This window comes from Pseudonaja textilis, chromosome 17 (assembly GCF_049901715.1).
Source record: "Pseudonaja textilis isolate UNSWEBS1 chromosome 17, rPseTex1.2, whole genome shotgun sequence".
Classification (NCBI taxonomy): domain Eukaryota; kingdom Metazoa; phylum Chordata; class Lepidosauria; order Squamata; family Elapidae; genus Pseudonaja; species Pseudonaja textilis.
In genome coordinates, this window is record NC_142006.1 from 1883285 (window position 1) to 1899158 (window position 15874).

General features: G+C 45.2%; 1 protein-coding gene and 1 long non-coding RNA gene across 3 annotated transcripts in view; one reads left to right on the forward strand and one right to left on the reverse strand.

The window, feature by feature from the left end:
- The window catches only part of LOC148124510 (uncharacterized), a 104990-nt gene that overhangs the window by 59082 nt on the left and 30034 nt on the right, over positions 1-15874 (forward strand). The gene's annotated exons all lie outside the window — the stretch shown is intronic.
- GPSM1 (G protein signaling modulator 1) overlaps positions 1-15874 on the reverse strand; it is a 77629-nt gene that overhangs the window by 46910 nt on the left and 14845 nt on the right. For both annotated transcript variants that reach the window (XM_026719131.2, XM_026719132.2), the window contains exons 2-8: positions 15601-15825; positions 12284-12419; positions 11316-11461; positions 9771-9894; positions 7347-7462; positions 6337-6492; positions 1647-1755 (exon numbers count right to left, since the gene is read on the reverse strand). In XM_026719131.2, the coding sequence (XP_026574916.2) occupies positions 1647-1755; positions 6337-6492; positions 7347-7462; positions 9771-9894; positions 11316-11461; positions 12284-12419; positions 15601-15825 (1012 nt within the window). The remainder of the gene's footprint in view (positions 1-1646; positions 1756-6336; positions 6493-7346; positions 7463-9770; positions 9895-11315; positions 11462-12283; positions 12420-15600; positions 15826-15874) is intronic.

A 15874-nucleotide genomic window follows, 5' to 3' on the forward strand; every position in this document is an offset into this window, starting at 1 on the left:
ATGTTTGAGCCTCCAGTCCCCTCATCATCCTGGTTGCTCTTCTCTGCCCTCTTTCTAGAGTCTCAACCTCTTTTTTATGGTGTGGTGACCAAAACTGGATGTGGTATTCTAGGGGTAGCCTTACTAAGGCTTTATATAGTAGTACCTCACTTGATCTTGATTGAATCCCTCTGTTAATGCAACTTAACTATGCTAGTTCACTCATGCTGGTTCGAGGGAGGATTTCGGCTCACTTTGTAGTTTTGTGCAATCCTGTGCAGAGCAGAGATTTTTCTTCCAAGAATCTTGACGCAGAAGGATCATTTTCCTCCTCCATACTTCCCTCCCAAATGGGAGGCAACCTGTCGGTTCCCTCTCTTCCGAGTCAGTAATTAGGGGGACCCTCTTCCCACAATGCCAGCCGCCCCCCCTCTCTCAGAAACGTCCATTGTTCCCTTCCCATCTGGCGTTGAGTAATCAGCCCGCCACAAAGTGCAAAGCCCAAATTGCACCCAGCAAATAATATTTAACTGGAGCAGTTGACAGTTTAATTCTAGGGCGAGAGAGGCAGCCATAAATGCCTTATCCTAAGATTGTGGTCTGCAAATTTCAAAAGGCAGACTTCCCTGCCTCTGCTAGACTGAATTAGTTTCCTCTTAGGATTTATTTATAACATTTCTGACTTGCTTCTTGTCGATATACTGACTCCCTCCAGAAATTAAAAACTTTGGACCAGACCGTAAACTCATTTCCTACCAAAGCAACTTTGCAAGTAAAACCACGCTAAATCATCGCCATCGTCATGGCTGGCTGGGCAATTCTGGGAGTTGAAGTCCACCCGTCTTAAAACAGGCAAAGGTTGAGAAACACTGATCTACACAATCAATTGTCTAGTCCAGGGGTCCCCAAACTTGGCAACTTGTGGACTTCAACTCCCAGAATTCTCCAGCCAGAGAATTCTGGGAGTTGAAGTCCACAAGTCTTAAAGTTGCCAAGTTTGGAGACCTCTGATTTAGTCAATGAAACGCACACCAAGGTCTTTTTGGCATTCCTTTTGGCTTTTATCATCATCCAGCGTAGATTGGTATTCCTTTCTAAAATCCTGCTTGTACATGAAGCAGTTTCCTGATTGACAGTTGGGCTGAAATGTCGCTAGATTATTTCCTGGAGAATTTTTCTCATGGGTGGTACCAAGTCTGTGATTCAGTGGTTGGAACAGTCTTTAGTATCACCTTTCTTTGGTATTGGGATAAATGCTAATCAATGTTTACTTAGTACTATCACTGTCCCTTTTTGAAAGCTTTTATCAGCAACCCCCAGTCCCGTTTTTGCACCTCCCAGCACTCCCTAATTCCCCTTCTCTAGTTTATGAAGTCTGCAGTCACATCTGACTTCCTTCTTTGTTTATCCAGAGCTCTTTTCAATTCAAGTCTCTTTTAGAAACCAGTTTCCTGTTTTGGTCACCAAGCAACATCGTGCAAAATAGTATACCATGATTTGATTTTCTTTCAGTCTGTTAAAAAAATGTCTTTTTGACATGCAACAAAAATATTCCAATTGCTACGTAGGGAGGTTTTGTAGTATTTACACACACACACACACACACACACACACACACACACACACACAAAGGGAGAGAGAGGGGGAGGGAGAGGGAGAGAGAGTACCTCTTGGGAGATTTCAAGATGTTTTTCTGCAAAGTGTAAGGCTTGTTCATACTTCCCAAGTGAAACATAAGCATTCTCCAAACTCCAGCACGCTCTTCCTTCTCCCACTCTGCAAGATCAGGAATGATAGTTAGGAAAATCACAAAGTGCTTTAAAAAGCCAGTTTTCTGGGGATCAGTCTTGATCACAAAATCTCAAGTCAATATTTGCGTGGAGCGCTAAGAGAATCTAATTCACCACTTTGTCAGGGCGGGCTTCAAAAAGTTTAGCAACCGATTCTCGCCTTGGTTGCTGGGTGGGTGTGGCCATGGTGGGTGTGGCTTAATCAGCCTCCTGCGCCACAATGGGGAGGGGGTGTTTTCACCCTCCCCAGGCTCCGAAGGCTTACCTTGGTCCCTCTGGAGGCCAGAAACGGGCCCATTTCCAGCTTTACGCAACTTCTGGAGGCCCATTTTTCACCCTCCCTGGGCTCCAGAGGCTCTCTGGAGGCCCTTTTCTTGCCCTCCCTGAGCCTCTGTGTGGGCCCTGCACTTATATGGGATCCAAAATGGGCCGTGTGGAGACTCCTAGGAGGGGTGGGATGGGCGGGGTGAGGCCAGCCAATTGTTGCAATGCCCACTTCAACTGTAAAATTAACATCCAGTTCGCCCGAACCGGTGCAAACCGGTAACAGGCCATCGCTGCATTTGCAATACATGCCTCTCGCTTGGTTTGGGTTTAGGATTTCATGGAGCGTCAACCACTTGTGTGTGCTCAATCAGCCATAAACCAAGGTGAACCATGGTGTGACAGTAGACCGCAATTATTCTGGTTATAGAGGTCTATGCATGTTTATCAGGTTACAGCAATGTTTCTCACCTTCAATAACTTGGTAACTGAAGCTGTGTAGACTTCAACTCCCAGAATTCCCTAGCCAGCATGCTAAGATTATGAGACAGCATGGTCAGCTGCCAGCCTGTCAGGCCTTCCTCCGATCAAAACTCAAGAAAGAAAAGCCCCAACTCCACTGAATTAGAGAATTAGTAAAAGTACTCTTCTCTAACTTAGTAAGTTTGAAATGATAGCAGCAAATGCAAGGCAAGATCTGATTCAAGATGCATGAAATTCTATTCTATTCTATTCTATTCTATTCTATTCTATTCTATTCTATTCTATTCTATTCCTATTTCTGTTCTGTTCTGTTCTGTTCTATTCTTTCTCTTCTTCTCTCCTCTTCTATTTTATTCCCTCCCATATTCTATTCTATTCTATTCTATTCTATTCTATTCTATTCTATTCTATTCTATAGCAGAGGGATTACAGGTCCTGACATTTCCAGCCAGAATGATAAATATTGCAAATAGTTCCAACCTTGGAGAGCCTCATGTTCTTGTATTGTTATGTTCTTTCTAGCCCATCAAGAAACCTTGAAGACGGCCAAAAATGTCAACTAAGACACTTAATTGCCAATAAAAGTCATTAACAAAGGATTTGGGGATGTTTACCTGATGGGGGACAGGTAGCATGCTGGCTGGGGAGTTTTGGAAGTTGGTCCATACAGTTTTTAAAGTTGCTAAATTTGAGAAATGCTATTCTAAAACATTACCATATTCGGCTGATGCATCCCGGGCTTCCTTTCAGACCCAAAAGGAGAGAGAAAAGTAACAGCCAGACAAACTGGTGAGATTGAAGTCTTCTGCCCAGCTTCAATCAATCAGAGCAGAGCTGGATGGGACCTTGGAGGTCTTCTAGTCCAGCCCCCTGCTCAAGCAGGACACCCTACCGTGTCAAACAAGTGGCTGTGCAGTCTTTTCTTAAAAGCTTCCAGTGATGAAGCACCCACAACAACTGAAGGCAAACTGTTCCACTGGTTAATTGTCCTTGGTGTCAGAAAGTTTCTCCTTAATTCCAAGTTGCTTCTCTCCTTCATTAATTTCCATCCATTGCTTCTTGTCCTGCCTTCTGGTGCTTTGGAGAATAGTTTGACTGCCTCTTCTTTGTGGCAGCCTCTCAAATACTGGAAGACTGCTCTCCTGTCCCCGCTAGTCCTTCTTTTCTCTAGACTAGCCATACCTAATTCCCGTAACCGTTCTTTGTACGTTTTTGTCTCCAGGCCTTTAATCATCTTAGTTTCTCCTCTTTGCACTTTTCCCAAAGTCTCAACCATTTTCTTTGTAAGCTAAAAGGAGCGAAGTGGCCGAATGAATTAAGAATTAATTAATTTCCTGCATTGGAAGAGCTCTTCCCACAACCACAGGGACAAATATTACTGTTTGGGATATTCCCAGAAATCCCCATCCAGATTAAATTCTGAGAGTTGTAGTTCACACGCCTTAATGTTACAGAGGTGAGGAAACACTGTTTTATAATAAATAAGTGGCTCAAATCAAGGCACCCACCCCATTGCTGCTCCCTCTGTTCCCTAAGCCATCCAGATCTGACAGTTAAAGCAAACCCCTAGAAAGTTGTGTCTGGTTTTGGGGGAAGCCAGTGGATAATAAATGCAGGAAATAGACAGAAACACAGACCGACATTCAACAGACCATGTTCTGTCGTGACTTTCCTGTTATGGGTGGCACAGCTCTTGAATTTAGGTCTGGAAAATTTACCAGGGAAAAGAAAAAGAAAAGGTGGCAATGCCATCTTGTGGTAAAACAGGAAAATAAAGAACAGGGATGATTAAGCTTGCAGTAAACTTTTAGCTATACAATTTGGAATCAACACCCTTGGAATGGTGTGGGAGGAGGAAAAATTGCAGACTACAGGAACCATTTGCATCACGCAGGTGGCCCCGAGGACACAAATAGACCTCCAAGCGGCCTCAGTGACCCTCTAAAAGGATGCAAATGACCAGCTGTCTGCAAGGAGCATAAATCCTTCCATTCCCCACCATCCAGTCAGAGCTGAAGAAACTTCTTGGATAAGAAGCGAAACGTCTTCAAAAGAAAAAAGTCCCAAATAATCACCTTTAGGTAAGGGTGACCTGGATGATGGAGAATCTCTACAGATTTCCAGTCTGATACGCTGAGGAGAAAAAAGGCTGCTTTGATTTTAGGGATAGGTTTGGGAACAGGTTTAAGTTTCATCGGACGTTTCAGATTTCATCTTCATTTGCAGCACCCAGTTTCACTTAATGACCATCCAAAGCTGGGAAGATTAAGTAGAGACTTGACTAGATATTTGATACAGATTAAGCGAGACCTGGCTCAAAAACAGTAACTGTGAGAGCGACCTTGGAGTCCTAGTGGATGATCACTTCAATATGAGCCAGCCGTGTGAGGCAGCAGGCGAAAAAGTGAATACAACCCTTGATTGTATAAACGGAGGCATAGAATCAAAGTCAGAGGAAGTAATTACTACTGTCAGATCAGTGTTCCTGCCATTCTTCTATGGAAGAAGAAGGGAGGGGGAAGTTGGTACAAGTAATCCTTTTGACGTAACCTGAATATATCGAATCTTATATTGAATCTGTATATAACCTACACATGATGTACAACTGGAGGACTGGAGCCAGATGGCTAGAAACTTGTCACCTCTTGGAGTGATAGCAAGTGGAGAAGGGACCATAAAAATTCCAGCTCTGGAAGATACTCCCTGGGGAGTCTTCAAAAGATACGTTCCCAGAGGAGGGGGGAATTAACATATTGGTTCTTTGTTTGACTAAATACACATCTAAACAAGGGGAGGGGTCCTAACTCCCCTTATCTATTACTGCATGCCTGGGAGCATTTAGACTCTGCTTTGACTAGTGCTAGAATCACTCCCTTCCAATAAAGAATTCCTTTTGAAATGCTTATTTCCAGAAGTTCATTCTTTTCAGTTGAAGGGAAAAAGACCAGTGCTTACAATTACTTCTTTATAAAGCCTTCGTAAGGCCACACCTGGAATACCGCATCCAGTTTTGGTCACCTCATTACAAAAAAATATGTTGAGACTTAAAAAGTGCAGAGAAGAACAACTCAGGTGATTAAAGGCCTGGAGACTTAAACATATGGCAAATGGTTGCAAGAAGTGAATATGGCCAGTCTAGAAAAAACTAGGATTAGGGGTGACATAATAGCAATATTTCAGTATTTGAGGGGCTGACACAAAGGAGAGGGGGTCAAATTATTCTCCAAAGCATCAGAAGGCAGGACAAGAAACAATGGATGGAAACTCATCAAGGAGAGAAGGAACCTGGAATTGAGGAGAAACTTCCTAACAGTGAGGACAATTTACCAGTGGAACTGCTTGCCACCAGAAGTTGTGACTGTTCCATCACTGGGAGTTTTTAAAAAGAGACTGGACAGCCACTTGTCTGAAATAGTATAGGTTTTCCTGCTTGTGCAGGGGGCTGGACTAGAAGACCTCCAAGGTCCCTTCCAGCTCTATTCTGATTCTCTCTGTGGGTTGAGCTTAGTGTCTGAAAACCTCACCACCCAACCCAACCCAACCCAACTTAATTCAACAGAAGTGAAGCCAAGTCAACCCAACTTAATTCAAGCCAAGCTAACTTAAGCCAAACTAAGCCTAACATAGCTACTATCCTTTGGAGTCACCATCTGTTACCAAATCACCTTTCCATTCCATTCGATTCTCACCAGCATAAACTGGACAGTCCCTCTCCCGGTTCACCATAAACCGAACTAGCTTCGTGAACTGCATGTTTGTCATTCTACCAAAAGAGACCTCAAGATCAATACCAGCAGCACAGGAAACAGATCTTTCTTACCTGTCTCCAAGTTCCTGGGCGATGGCCAGGTGCTTTAGGTGGTACTCCACAGCCTTGTCATAGTCTTCAAGAAGGGTATAGGTGTTTCCAAGACTGTAGCATGTCTGGGCTTCCACCGTTTGGTCCTTCAGCTGCCTGGAGAGGTGGAGGGTTTTCCTAAATTAAGAGAGAAGAGAGGGAAGACTTCTTCAACTGAACGCTGAAGCCACCTCATGTTCTGCCCAGATCACCTTCCCCAAGCTGGGGTACTCCAGGTATGTTGAAAGGTGAGAATTCTGGTATGTCCGGAGGCCCCCAAGTTATGAAAATCCACAGATCTCATTGGGTCAAAACCACTATAATAGATCAGACTCACTGGATTCCATTCTGTTTAGGTGGAAATGGAACAATTAAATGATCATATTGTTGGAGATGCCTTAAGAATCAAAAGACATGTTTCTCTGGTAGATTAAGCTGTCACATTCTGAAAGGAGAAGGGAACGGCTGAGGAACAAGGACTGACTTGGAAGTAAAGCCACAGGTGGGCGGTGAATGGCCACTCCCCAGAGTATTAAAGAGGAGCGAAAGGGGAATGGGGCTTTGCAGGAGACAATTCGTTCATTTCGGAATGCTTGCCAAGTTTTGTGGTGTCTGAAAGATATCAACCTGGCCACTCTCCAAGCCTGATAAAGGCCTGTAATTGAGAACAATTTTGAAGACTGTTGGCAAGGACTTGGTTGGAGTGGAAATTCATTGTAGATTAAATAAAAGGGGTTTATCGGGACGAGGACTCAACTTCATGCTGTTGGGAAAACCTAGGCCACAACACCAAGCTCAGAAAGCAACCAAGGACTTCACCGTTCAACCTCGATCTGCGAATATTCTCTTCTATTGGAGTCTCCCGTGTTTTCGTCTACATTCAGGACAGTAGTTATAACTAGGATGTAGGATCCCTTTGCTGATCTACTGCCGTGAATCCAAACAGATCGGATCTGGAGGGTAGTGGTTCCCGTGAGACACCCACTGCTTACTTGTAATACTCTGCGGCAATATCGAAGCTCCCCAGGAAGATGTGAGCATTGGCCAAGTTGCTGTACGCTCTCCTCTCGGCAGCCCTGTCTCCAAATTCCTTAGCGATGTTCAGCCGCTGAAAATGGATAATGTCATGGGTGTCACTGCAGCAATATATCACCTCAATTTTTTTAAAATTTTTAAAATACTTTATTGAATACAAAAGGTTACAATATACAAATATACAAAAGTAAAAAATAAAAAGTCATACACATAAACATCACAACACATTCCGTAGTAAGACTAATCATATTTTCCTCTAATACATTTTGATAGTGATTTAAATATCTCCTAGAAAGTATTAAATGGCAGTTATTTCCTATCCCTTGTAGAATAGCTGTATTAATAATATATACCTAATAATCTATTATTACTATTGGATTATAACTATGTATTTTATAGAGAAGTCATTTATATAGCTTAGTCAAAGAGAGAGAGGAATTAAACTAGTATTCTATAAATTCCTATCCAAGTTTAGCATATATATGATAGTATGTTTCATAGGTTAATTATTTCCTATTATTTCCTTATTTCATGCATTCTTTTTTTTTTACAATCTATCCAATCATATCATTTATCCCAAATCAAATAGTATTCTGAGTCATCCTTTTCTTTTAATTTTAATGTAAGCCTCTCTATTTTGGCGCATTCATAAATTTTTTGAATAATAAAGTACTGTATATGGGCGGTAAGTTGGGCAACTTATCGGGATATGTCACCTCTATTAGGGCACCATCATTCTCGTCTTCCCCAGCTGACGTACATGTTGACCCTGAAGTGAGCCTGGCTGAGGCCATCTTGGAAGCTTCAGAGTTGTCACACAACAGAGGAAGGGGGGGAAATAGCTAGATTGGGATTTTGTAGCCAAAACAATACCGTTTTCCTGTGGGAACCAAGGACGTTCTAACAAGTTGGCTGGCCAGAGGAGGAGCAAGTAACCAAGCAACCAGCCAGCACCTTGATTGGACAGCGTCACCAGTGACTTGGGGAAAAGGGAGAACCTTTACTTTTTAATTAGGTGAAAGCTGTGACAATTTTCAGAGTCGGCTTCCCTCAGTTATGCCAATATGATGTGTCCAATAAGTGGTTCTTCGAGGAACTTGCCTGCTTTGGAATTCTGCTTTCTCGGATTTGGGTTTGTGACAGTATAGCTACCCTAATAAAAGGAAACTTTTGAGAAAATGCCTGTCTCACAGTCATCAGTAGAATTAGTCCCAATTAATTATTGGCAATTATTGGCAAATTATTTGTCAAGGTTCAGACTGTTCTGCCCCAACCCTGTTACCAGTGAGAAAATCTCAAACAAACGCACCAACTCAAACCTTCACAGCTTTAATCTACAAATAAACTTCTTTGTAGATAAAAGATGGCTTGAAGACAATTAGTCCAACCAGAAAAGCCTTGACAGAATTCTTTAGATAATCCGGAGTCTCCACACACAATGCTGGATCCTTAGAGCCTTCTGCAAGGGCAAAAACCTTTTAAAACCAGGCTTATATTCCCTGGAGGGAGGGGCCTCCTTACTCCCGAGTCGCCTGTGATGCTCCAGCTGTTCTCTTCTACAAATCATCCTGCGCTCATGCGTACTTGGCACAGGCTCCTCGGGAACCTCCTCATCGCTGCTGCCAGCCTCCCCAATCCCTGAAGGCAGCAGTCCACTCCCTGATGGTCCTGGCCGCTCATCAGTCATCGCTCTCCTGAGCCATCTGCACCTGCTGCCGGCTAACCACAACACTGATTGATGAACCCAACCAAGCAAGCACTGTCGAGAGGATCCAATCTCTTAATGCAAAACTTTATTGAGTACATCATTTCAGCACAGATGAAAAGCAAAACCAACTCTGGCTAATTCCCACGCAAACCCATATAGTTAAAAGAATAGACTTCCCCCTCCCAAGTCACACTGTCCAATGGAGGGTCAGTATATTGTTATGGGAAAATGTCTTTAAGCTTCGGCAAACACCTGCAGAAGTGTCCTTGGTTCCCATGGGTTGTCTTGGGTGATGTCTGGAGCTTGCATTCCAATTCCCTCCCTCCTCCTCCCTAGCTCATTGCCCCTCCTCCCCCTACCTCCCCCCATTTTTTTAAAATAAACCCCCCCCACCCCCACCCCCAACCCCCAAAACCCACCCCCCCCCCCCCCCCCCCCCCCCCAAATGCTGAACTTACAATGGGTAGACCCACTTGACAACATATGTTTTAGTAATATAATAAACTATGTGTATTTTAAGTGTGTTTTAAAACCCCAAACATTAATTTTGTGTAAGGGGATCATGAACTGATTGATGCTCAATTACTGATTATTCCCGTTTTCCCCACCACTGAACAGTTGGTTCTCCCCCTCCCCCCTAGCTCATTGCTATTAAACCCACCCCATGTTTCACCTGCTTGTGGAAGACGATAGCTTTGCTGAAGTTGCCCATCAGGTAATGGGCATTGCCCAGGTTCCCGTAAGCCCTGCCTTGTGCAGCTCTGTCAGCCAACTCCTTCACGAGGGAAAGGTTCCTCCTACGGGCAAGCCAGAAAAAAAAAGAAGAAGCCCTTAATGTTTGAGAAAAGGACCAGAAAGCCATTTCAAATAAGTAATCTGTGCATTCCTGAAAAGCATCATTGCCCCACTTCCATTTCCTCACTTATCATTTCTCTCTTTTCTTGTTAACAACTCAGGCTTTGGTCTGGAGTTCAGTTTCATGTCTTGCCCTCCAGAGGCACATTCAGGATGTTTTAAAGTGCCGTGAGATTTCCTTGTGGTCTCCTCTCCCCACTTTATTTTTTTTATGTTTTATTTTCCCCATACTTTTTTTTTTAAAAAAATTGGAATTAGAAAAAAAAAATCCAGTCACTGTGTGACCTACACAGTTTGCATATTTCCTGTAGAGTTGTAATTGCAGGAATGTTCTAATCTCGGATGGCAAACCTCAGATAAAGAATGTTTCCAAGCAAATACAACTCAGGTAAACAAAGTCACTAATCTAAAGGAGGATTAGAGAGAAGAAGTAAACATTATGTTAGACTTTAACGAGATAATTAATTGTATGGATTACTGTGCTAAACAGTAACGAAAGTTAAGCAGTAACCAAAGTTAACTAGTGATGGAGGATAATTAAAAATGTGTATAAATGCAAGACTAGACTCCAGTAAAGATGATCATGATTCAGTTGTTCAGGATCAAACAACTCGACTGCCTCGTCATTACAACAATTTCCTTTGTCAAACATAAGTTCCTTTTTTCCTCCTTCTCACGCCCCGCCCCACTGTTTCCCCCCCACACCCCCTGTTAAGGCCAATAGTGTCTTCTGATTTTTGTCATATTTTTATTTCTTCCCAAAACTTTGCTTTCTTCAGAAGGAAAAGAAAAAAAGAAGAAGAAAAGGAAAAACTGGGTTATGTCACTCCACCAGGTTGTTGTCGTTTTTTCCTTTTCCTTTTTTTTTTTCATTTGTTAAGTTGTGCCCCGTCACACAGACAGGGCAACCTGGATTGTTAGTGGCGGGAGAAGAGATGGACCTTCGCCTTTCTTGCTTACACTTTCTTGCTTTACACTTCTCTCCCTGCTTTTTAAAAGGAGCAACGCAGGTAAACAATCCACTGAACGACATCGTTGCACTAATAATGGAGGTGGAAGTCTTGGGAGGGTAGAAAGGCGATGTGTGTGGTGGTGGGGATTCATTCTCCCAACTTCTCATAGTGAGGCAAAAGTAGAGAAGGAAGTTCTGAATTGGCTGGGAAGAAGAGGCAGACCTGCCAAAAGAGTTCTGACCAACTTCTTGGTGCCCAAGAATATTAGGGAGAAATACCAGCCTCAGCTTGGCTTGGCTCTCTTTGCAACCCAAGATAACTCCTGGAAAGATTGTGAGTGTACCCTGAATATCGTGGGGCCTTCATGGGACCCCCCGTTCCTCTCCACCTGGAGATGACCATTCACTTACTTGTAAAATTCACATGCCTTTTGCAGAGCCTCTTGAATCTCCTGGGGCAGCTGGCCTGGTTCCTCCTGGGGTAGGGTCCACAACGCCTCCTTGCCTTTGGCATGGTAGACATTGCCGATGTTATACAGTGCTCGGGCCTCCCCCACCTACCAGAAAGAAAGAAAGAAAAGAGCTCCTGGGGTCCCTCCAATGAATGCCACATTCAGAGTCTTACCACGGTGCAGATACTAGTGTCAGACCTGCCCCAGTCTGATCCCTCAGGAAAGAAAGACCCTCGACTCCATTTGGTTGAAGTGATAGGTTCTTTTAGTAAAAGATGCTGGCTGCAGAAAAGTCAGGCTAGAACTGAATTTTCCATGCCCAAAGCAATACGAATTTCCTCCACATCCCAGCTCTCTTCCCACAACCGATCCACCATCTTCCGCCAATAAGAGTCTGCCCAGATGTTTTGGGGACATTGAGATGTTTACATTCTTCCTCAGGCTTTGATCGCTGGCACAAACTAGTTCTGAGCTCTCTGGCTTCTCATCAAGCTATCTTTCCCCCACTCCCAATTTCCCAACACAGTTTGATTGCCATTTTGTTCCGCCGCACGTCGCCTTCCTCCCCACTAGCCTTTGATGGGAGGATGCATGGCATACTGGACAACTGGTGTTGACGTGACGCGGCGGTAGGGATTCAAACCGCCAAACTGCTAACCTTTCTGATTGACAAGCTCAGCGTCTTAGCCACGGAGCCACCACATCCCTTTTGCCCCGCTAAAATTAGTTTTCCCAGTAAAACAAGCCTAATAAAGATACCGGGTTAACAACTGAAGCAATACGGAAACCAGGGTTCGCTGGTTATAGGCCATCAACCTGCAACTGAGGGAGGCCGCTCTCTGCTCTTCCCCCCCCCCGCCACCCAATGCTGCCATTTTCCCTGGCCAGAAAGAGGCTGGATAGTCTCTGAGGGGGCCACCCTCCTACCTTGTCTCCTTGCTCCTGAGAGATGTCCAGGTGCCTCTGGCAACAAACCAAGGCTTCGTCGAACTGACCCAGGACTTTCAGCGTGTTGCCAAGGTTGCCGCTGGCTTTGCCCTCACCGATCCGATCCCCGATGGTTCTGTGGGCATTGGGAGAAGATACTGGGAGTTTCTCTTGGAAGGAAGCCAGGCGGAAGTGAGGAACGGCCAGGGTGGGATGCGGGCAGAGTGCTTTCAGATTGGGCATTGCATTTCCTCCTTCGACCTGCTCGGGGGCTGAGAGCAGGCATGGAATATTGGCAAATACCATCCAAGGGAGAAGAATTGCCTTTTCTCCTCCATGTTTTTATGGGGGTTGAGGGGTGTTTAAGGCATGAAATTAAGCACTTCATCTGTTTATGTGGCTTTTGTATCCCCCCCATCACAGTTTACAACCTTCCTACCATCCCCATGATCATGCGGTCAAAATTCAGGCCCTTGGCAGCTGACTCATAGTTATGATGGTCGCAACGTCCCAGGGTCACATGATCCCCTCTAGCGACCTCCTGACAAGCAAAGTCGACAGGGGAAGCCAGATTTGTTTAACAATCGGGTTACTCAAGTGATTCGCTTAACAACCGGGGGAAGAAATAAAATGGGGCAAAACTCACTTAATGGATGTCTCACTTAGCAACAGAAATTTGGGGGCTCCATTGTGGTCATAAGTCAAGGACTACCTGTACTAGTATTTGGAGAAAACGCAGAATCTGGGAAAGCCAAAGAGGTTCCAGTGAGTTCATTCAATCAGCGTCTCCGTGATTCAGAATTCTTCCTTCTCAGCTTTCTGGCCAAGATCTGGGCCAAGTTGAAGGTGGGAAATTGTCTCCATATTCAGTTTCTATCTCTTGAGTGTCTACAACTGCTCTCGCTTCCACTTCTTTCTCGGCCCCCTTTACAAGCTGTCTTTGGCACTGGAAGCTGAGGCAGAAGCTGGTTTCTTGTTACAAGAACAGTCACCTGGCCTCTCTTTCCCCAGGAAAAAAGGATCGGAAATGGGGTGTATAATTCTTGCTTCTCTCTCCGACTCTCTTTAGACGCTGAGCTGAATAAACGTATCGGTAAAGCGGCCACGTTTCCAGACTTACAAAGAGAGGATGGCTTAATAAGAAGCTGGTGGAACATTCAGGTCTATAGAGCCTGTACACTCTTGTACTGCAGTGAGACTTGGACTCTTTACGCATGGCAGGAGAGAACATTAAACATCTTTCATATACGCCGTCTCCTATTCGTATTCTTGGCATCTCCCGGCATGACAAAGTTCCAAACAGCGCCGTCTTGGAACGTGCTGGAATTTCTAGGATGTATGCACTACCATGTTTCTCCAACAATACGACCTCCACCAATAGGAAGGCCCAGCATGATTTCTAGGCATGAGGTGAAATTAAGCCCCGCCCTCCAAAATTAAGGCCTATTTAAACCATGCGTTTCCCCGCCATTTTTCACATCATTCGTAGAAGCGGCCTCGCGGCGAGGGGAGAGTGCTTGGGCGCTCGCCCTGAGGCCGCTTCTACCGGCTGATCGAAGTGGCTGGTGACTGCCCTTGGGGAGCTTCCATCACCCGAAAGACACTGCCTGATGGTGAGGGGACGCGGGCAGCCACGCCTCGCCCTGAAGCGGCTGGTGACTCTGCCTTTTGGGGAGCTTGCATTGGCCGATAGAAACGGCCTCATGGAGACGTACGTGCGCATGGGGCACTCTAGGTGGGGGAGGAAATTAAGTCACCCCCGAAAAGACGGCCTAGCTGTTTTTTGGGGAGGGTCAAAAAAAAATAATAAGGCCCAGCCTTATTTTATGAGACACACGGTATTGAAACAGCGATGTCTACGCCGGCTTGGGCCTGTCATAAGGATGGCTGATGGGCGGATTCCGAAAGACCTCCCGTATGGAGAATTAGCGCAGGGAAAGCGCCCGAGAGAGAGACCACAGCTGCGATATAAGGATACCTGCAAGAGGGATCTAAAGGCCTTGGGAATGGACATTAACAGCTGGGAAACCTTGACCTCTGATCGTTCATCTTGGAGGCTAAAGACGCAGCCTGGCCTTCTCCAATTCGAAGAAGAGACACTCGTCCGGCAGGCTGATGCAAAGAGGCCATCCCGGAACCAGTGAAATCTGGGGGCTGGACAGGGGACAGACTGTATCTTTCCTCAGCGTGGGAGGGATTGTCCCTCTCGAATTGGCCTTTTTAGCCACACTAGATGCTGTTTCAGGCCCTCTCTTCACACACGATACTCTTGAGACGGAAGATGCCAATTCAATTCTTGATTCCTTATCTTGCGTAGCTCTGTGGGGCTTGGTTTTCACCTTGGAAACCGCAAGAGGCATTTCTCACCCTCATTTATAGCGAGTTCGTTAGGGTGGTGCGATGGCCTAGAGGGGGAATTCTCGCTTCACAATCAGGAATTCGATCCTAGGTAGAGGGAGATATTCCTCTCTCTGGGCACAATGAAAAATAACTCTGCACTGGTGACTGGAAAGGCATCCGGCCAATAAACATTCAGCTCCATTCAGTTGCCCACACTCTACCCCGCAAGCGATTATGGGGTCATTAAAAGATGAGGATGATTTATAGTGAGTTCATTAAGGTGAAGTTTCTTTGAAGGCCCTGCAATGTTTCTTCCTAGGTGTCTCTCCACTTGGGCTAAGCAGCCGTTGATAAGCTAAGCTACCAACAGCTTCATCTTCTAGACCAAAGGGTCTTCCAACTTGACAGCTTTAAAGCTTGTGGACTTCAACTCCCAGAATTCCTGAGCTGGAGAGACTGGAGCAGGAATTCTGGGAGTTGGAAGTCCACAAGTCTTCAAGCTGTCAAGTTTGAAGACCCCTGTTCTAGAATCTAGACTGTTTCTATTTCTCTTTCTTTTCCCAGCCTCCCCATGAGCTCTTCTATTGCCCCCAGATCACGTGTCTTTCTTTCCCAGTCCAACCCCATCACCCCAAAAGGAAAATTGAACATTCTGGATTTCTTTTTCGGGGCGGGCGGGGGGAGAAGTTTTGCTGACCTGGCAAAGCTTGAGCATTGAAACCACAGACTCGGTTCCTCCTTCCTGTCTCCAGAAGGCCCAGTTCTGGCTATAGAGCCCTTACCTCAGTGGTTGTCAACCTGGTTCCCTACCGCCCACTAGTGGGTGTTCCAGCTTTCATAGTGGGCGGTAGGGGCTTTGTCCAATACTTTATAAATCACCGTTACTGGGGAACCGGTGGGCGGTTAGAAACTCTTACTACTAACAGAGATAAAAACGTAGGCGGTAGGTATAAAAAGGTTGACTGCCCCTGCCTTACCTGGCCAGTGTGAGGTCGTGCTTATGGTACTCCAAAGCTTTGGCATAGTCCTTCAGATAGAAGTAGGCATTGCCCAGTTGGCTGTAAATGGCACTGAGCGTCTTCAAGTCCTCCGTCCCCACCTTGACTGCGTGTTCGAAGAAGGCAGCTCCAGAAGGGAAATCCCCCGCCTTGCACGCCCGCTCTCCTTCCAGGGCTAATTCCAAGCACGAGGCCTCCATCCTCCTAACAGAAACAAAAATAATCGGTCAGAGTATATTCATGAACTGGAATA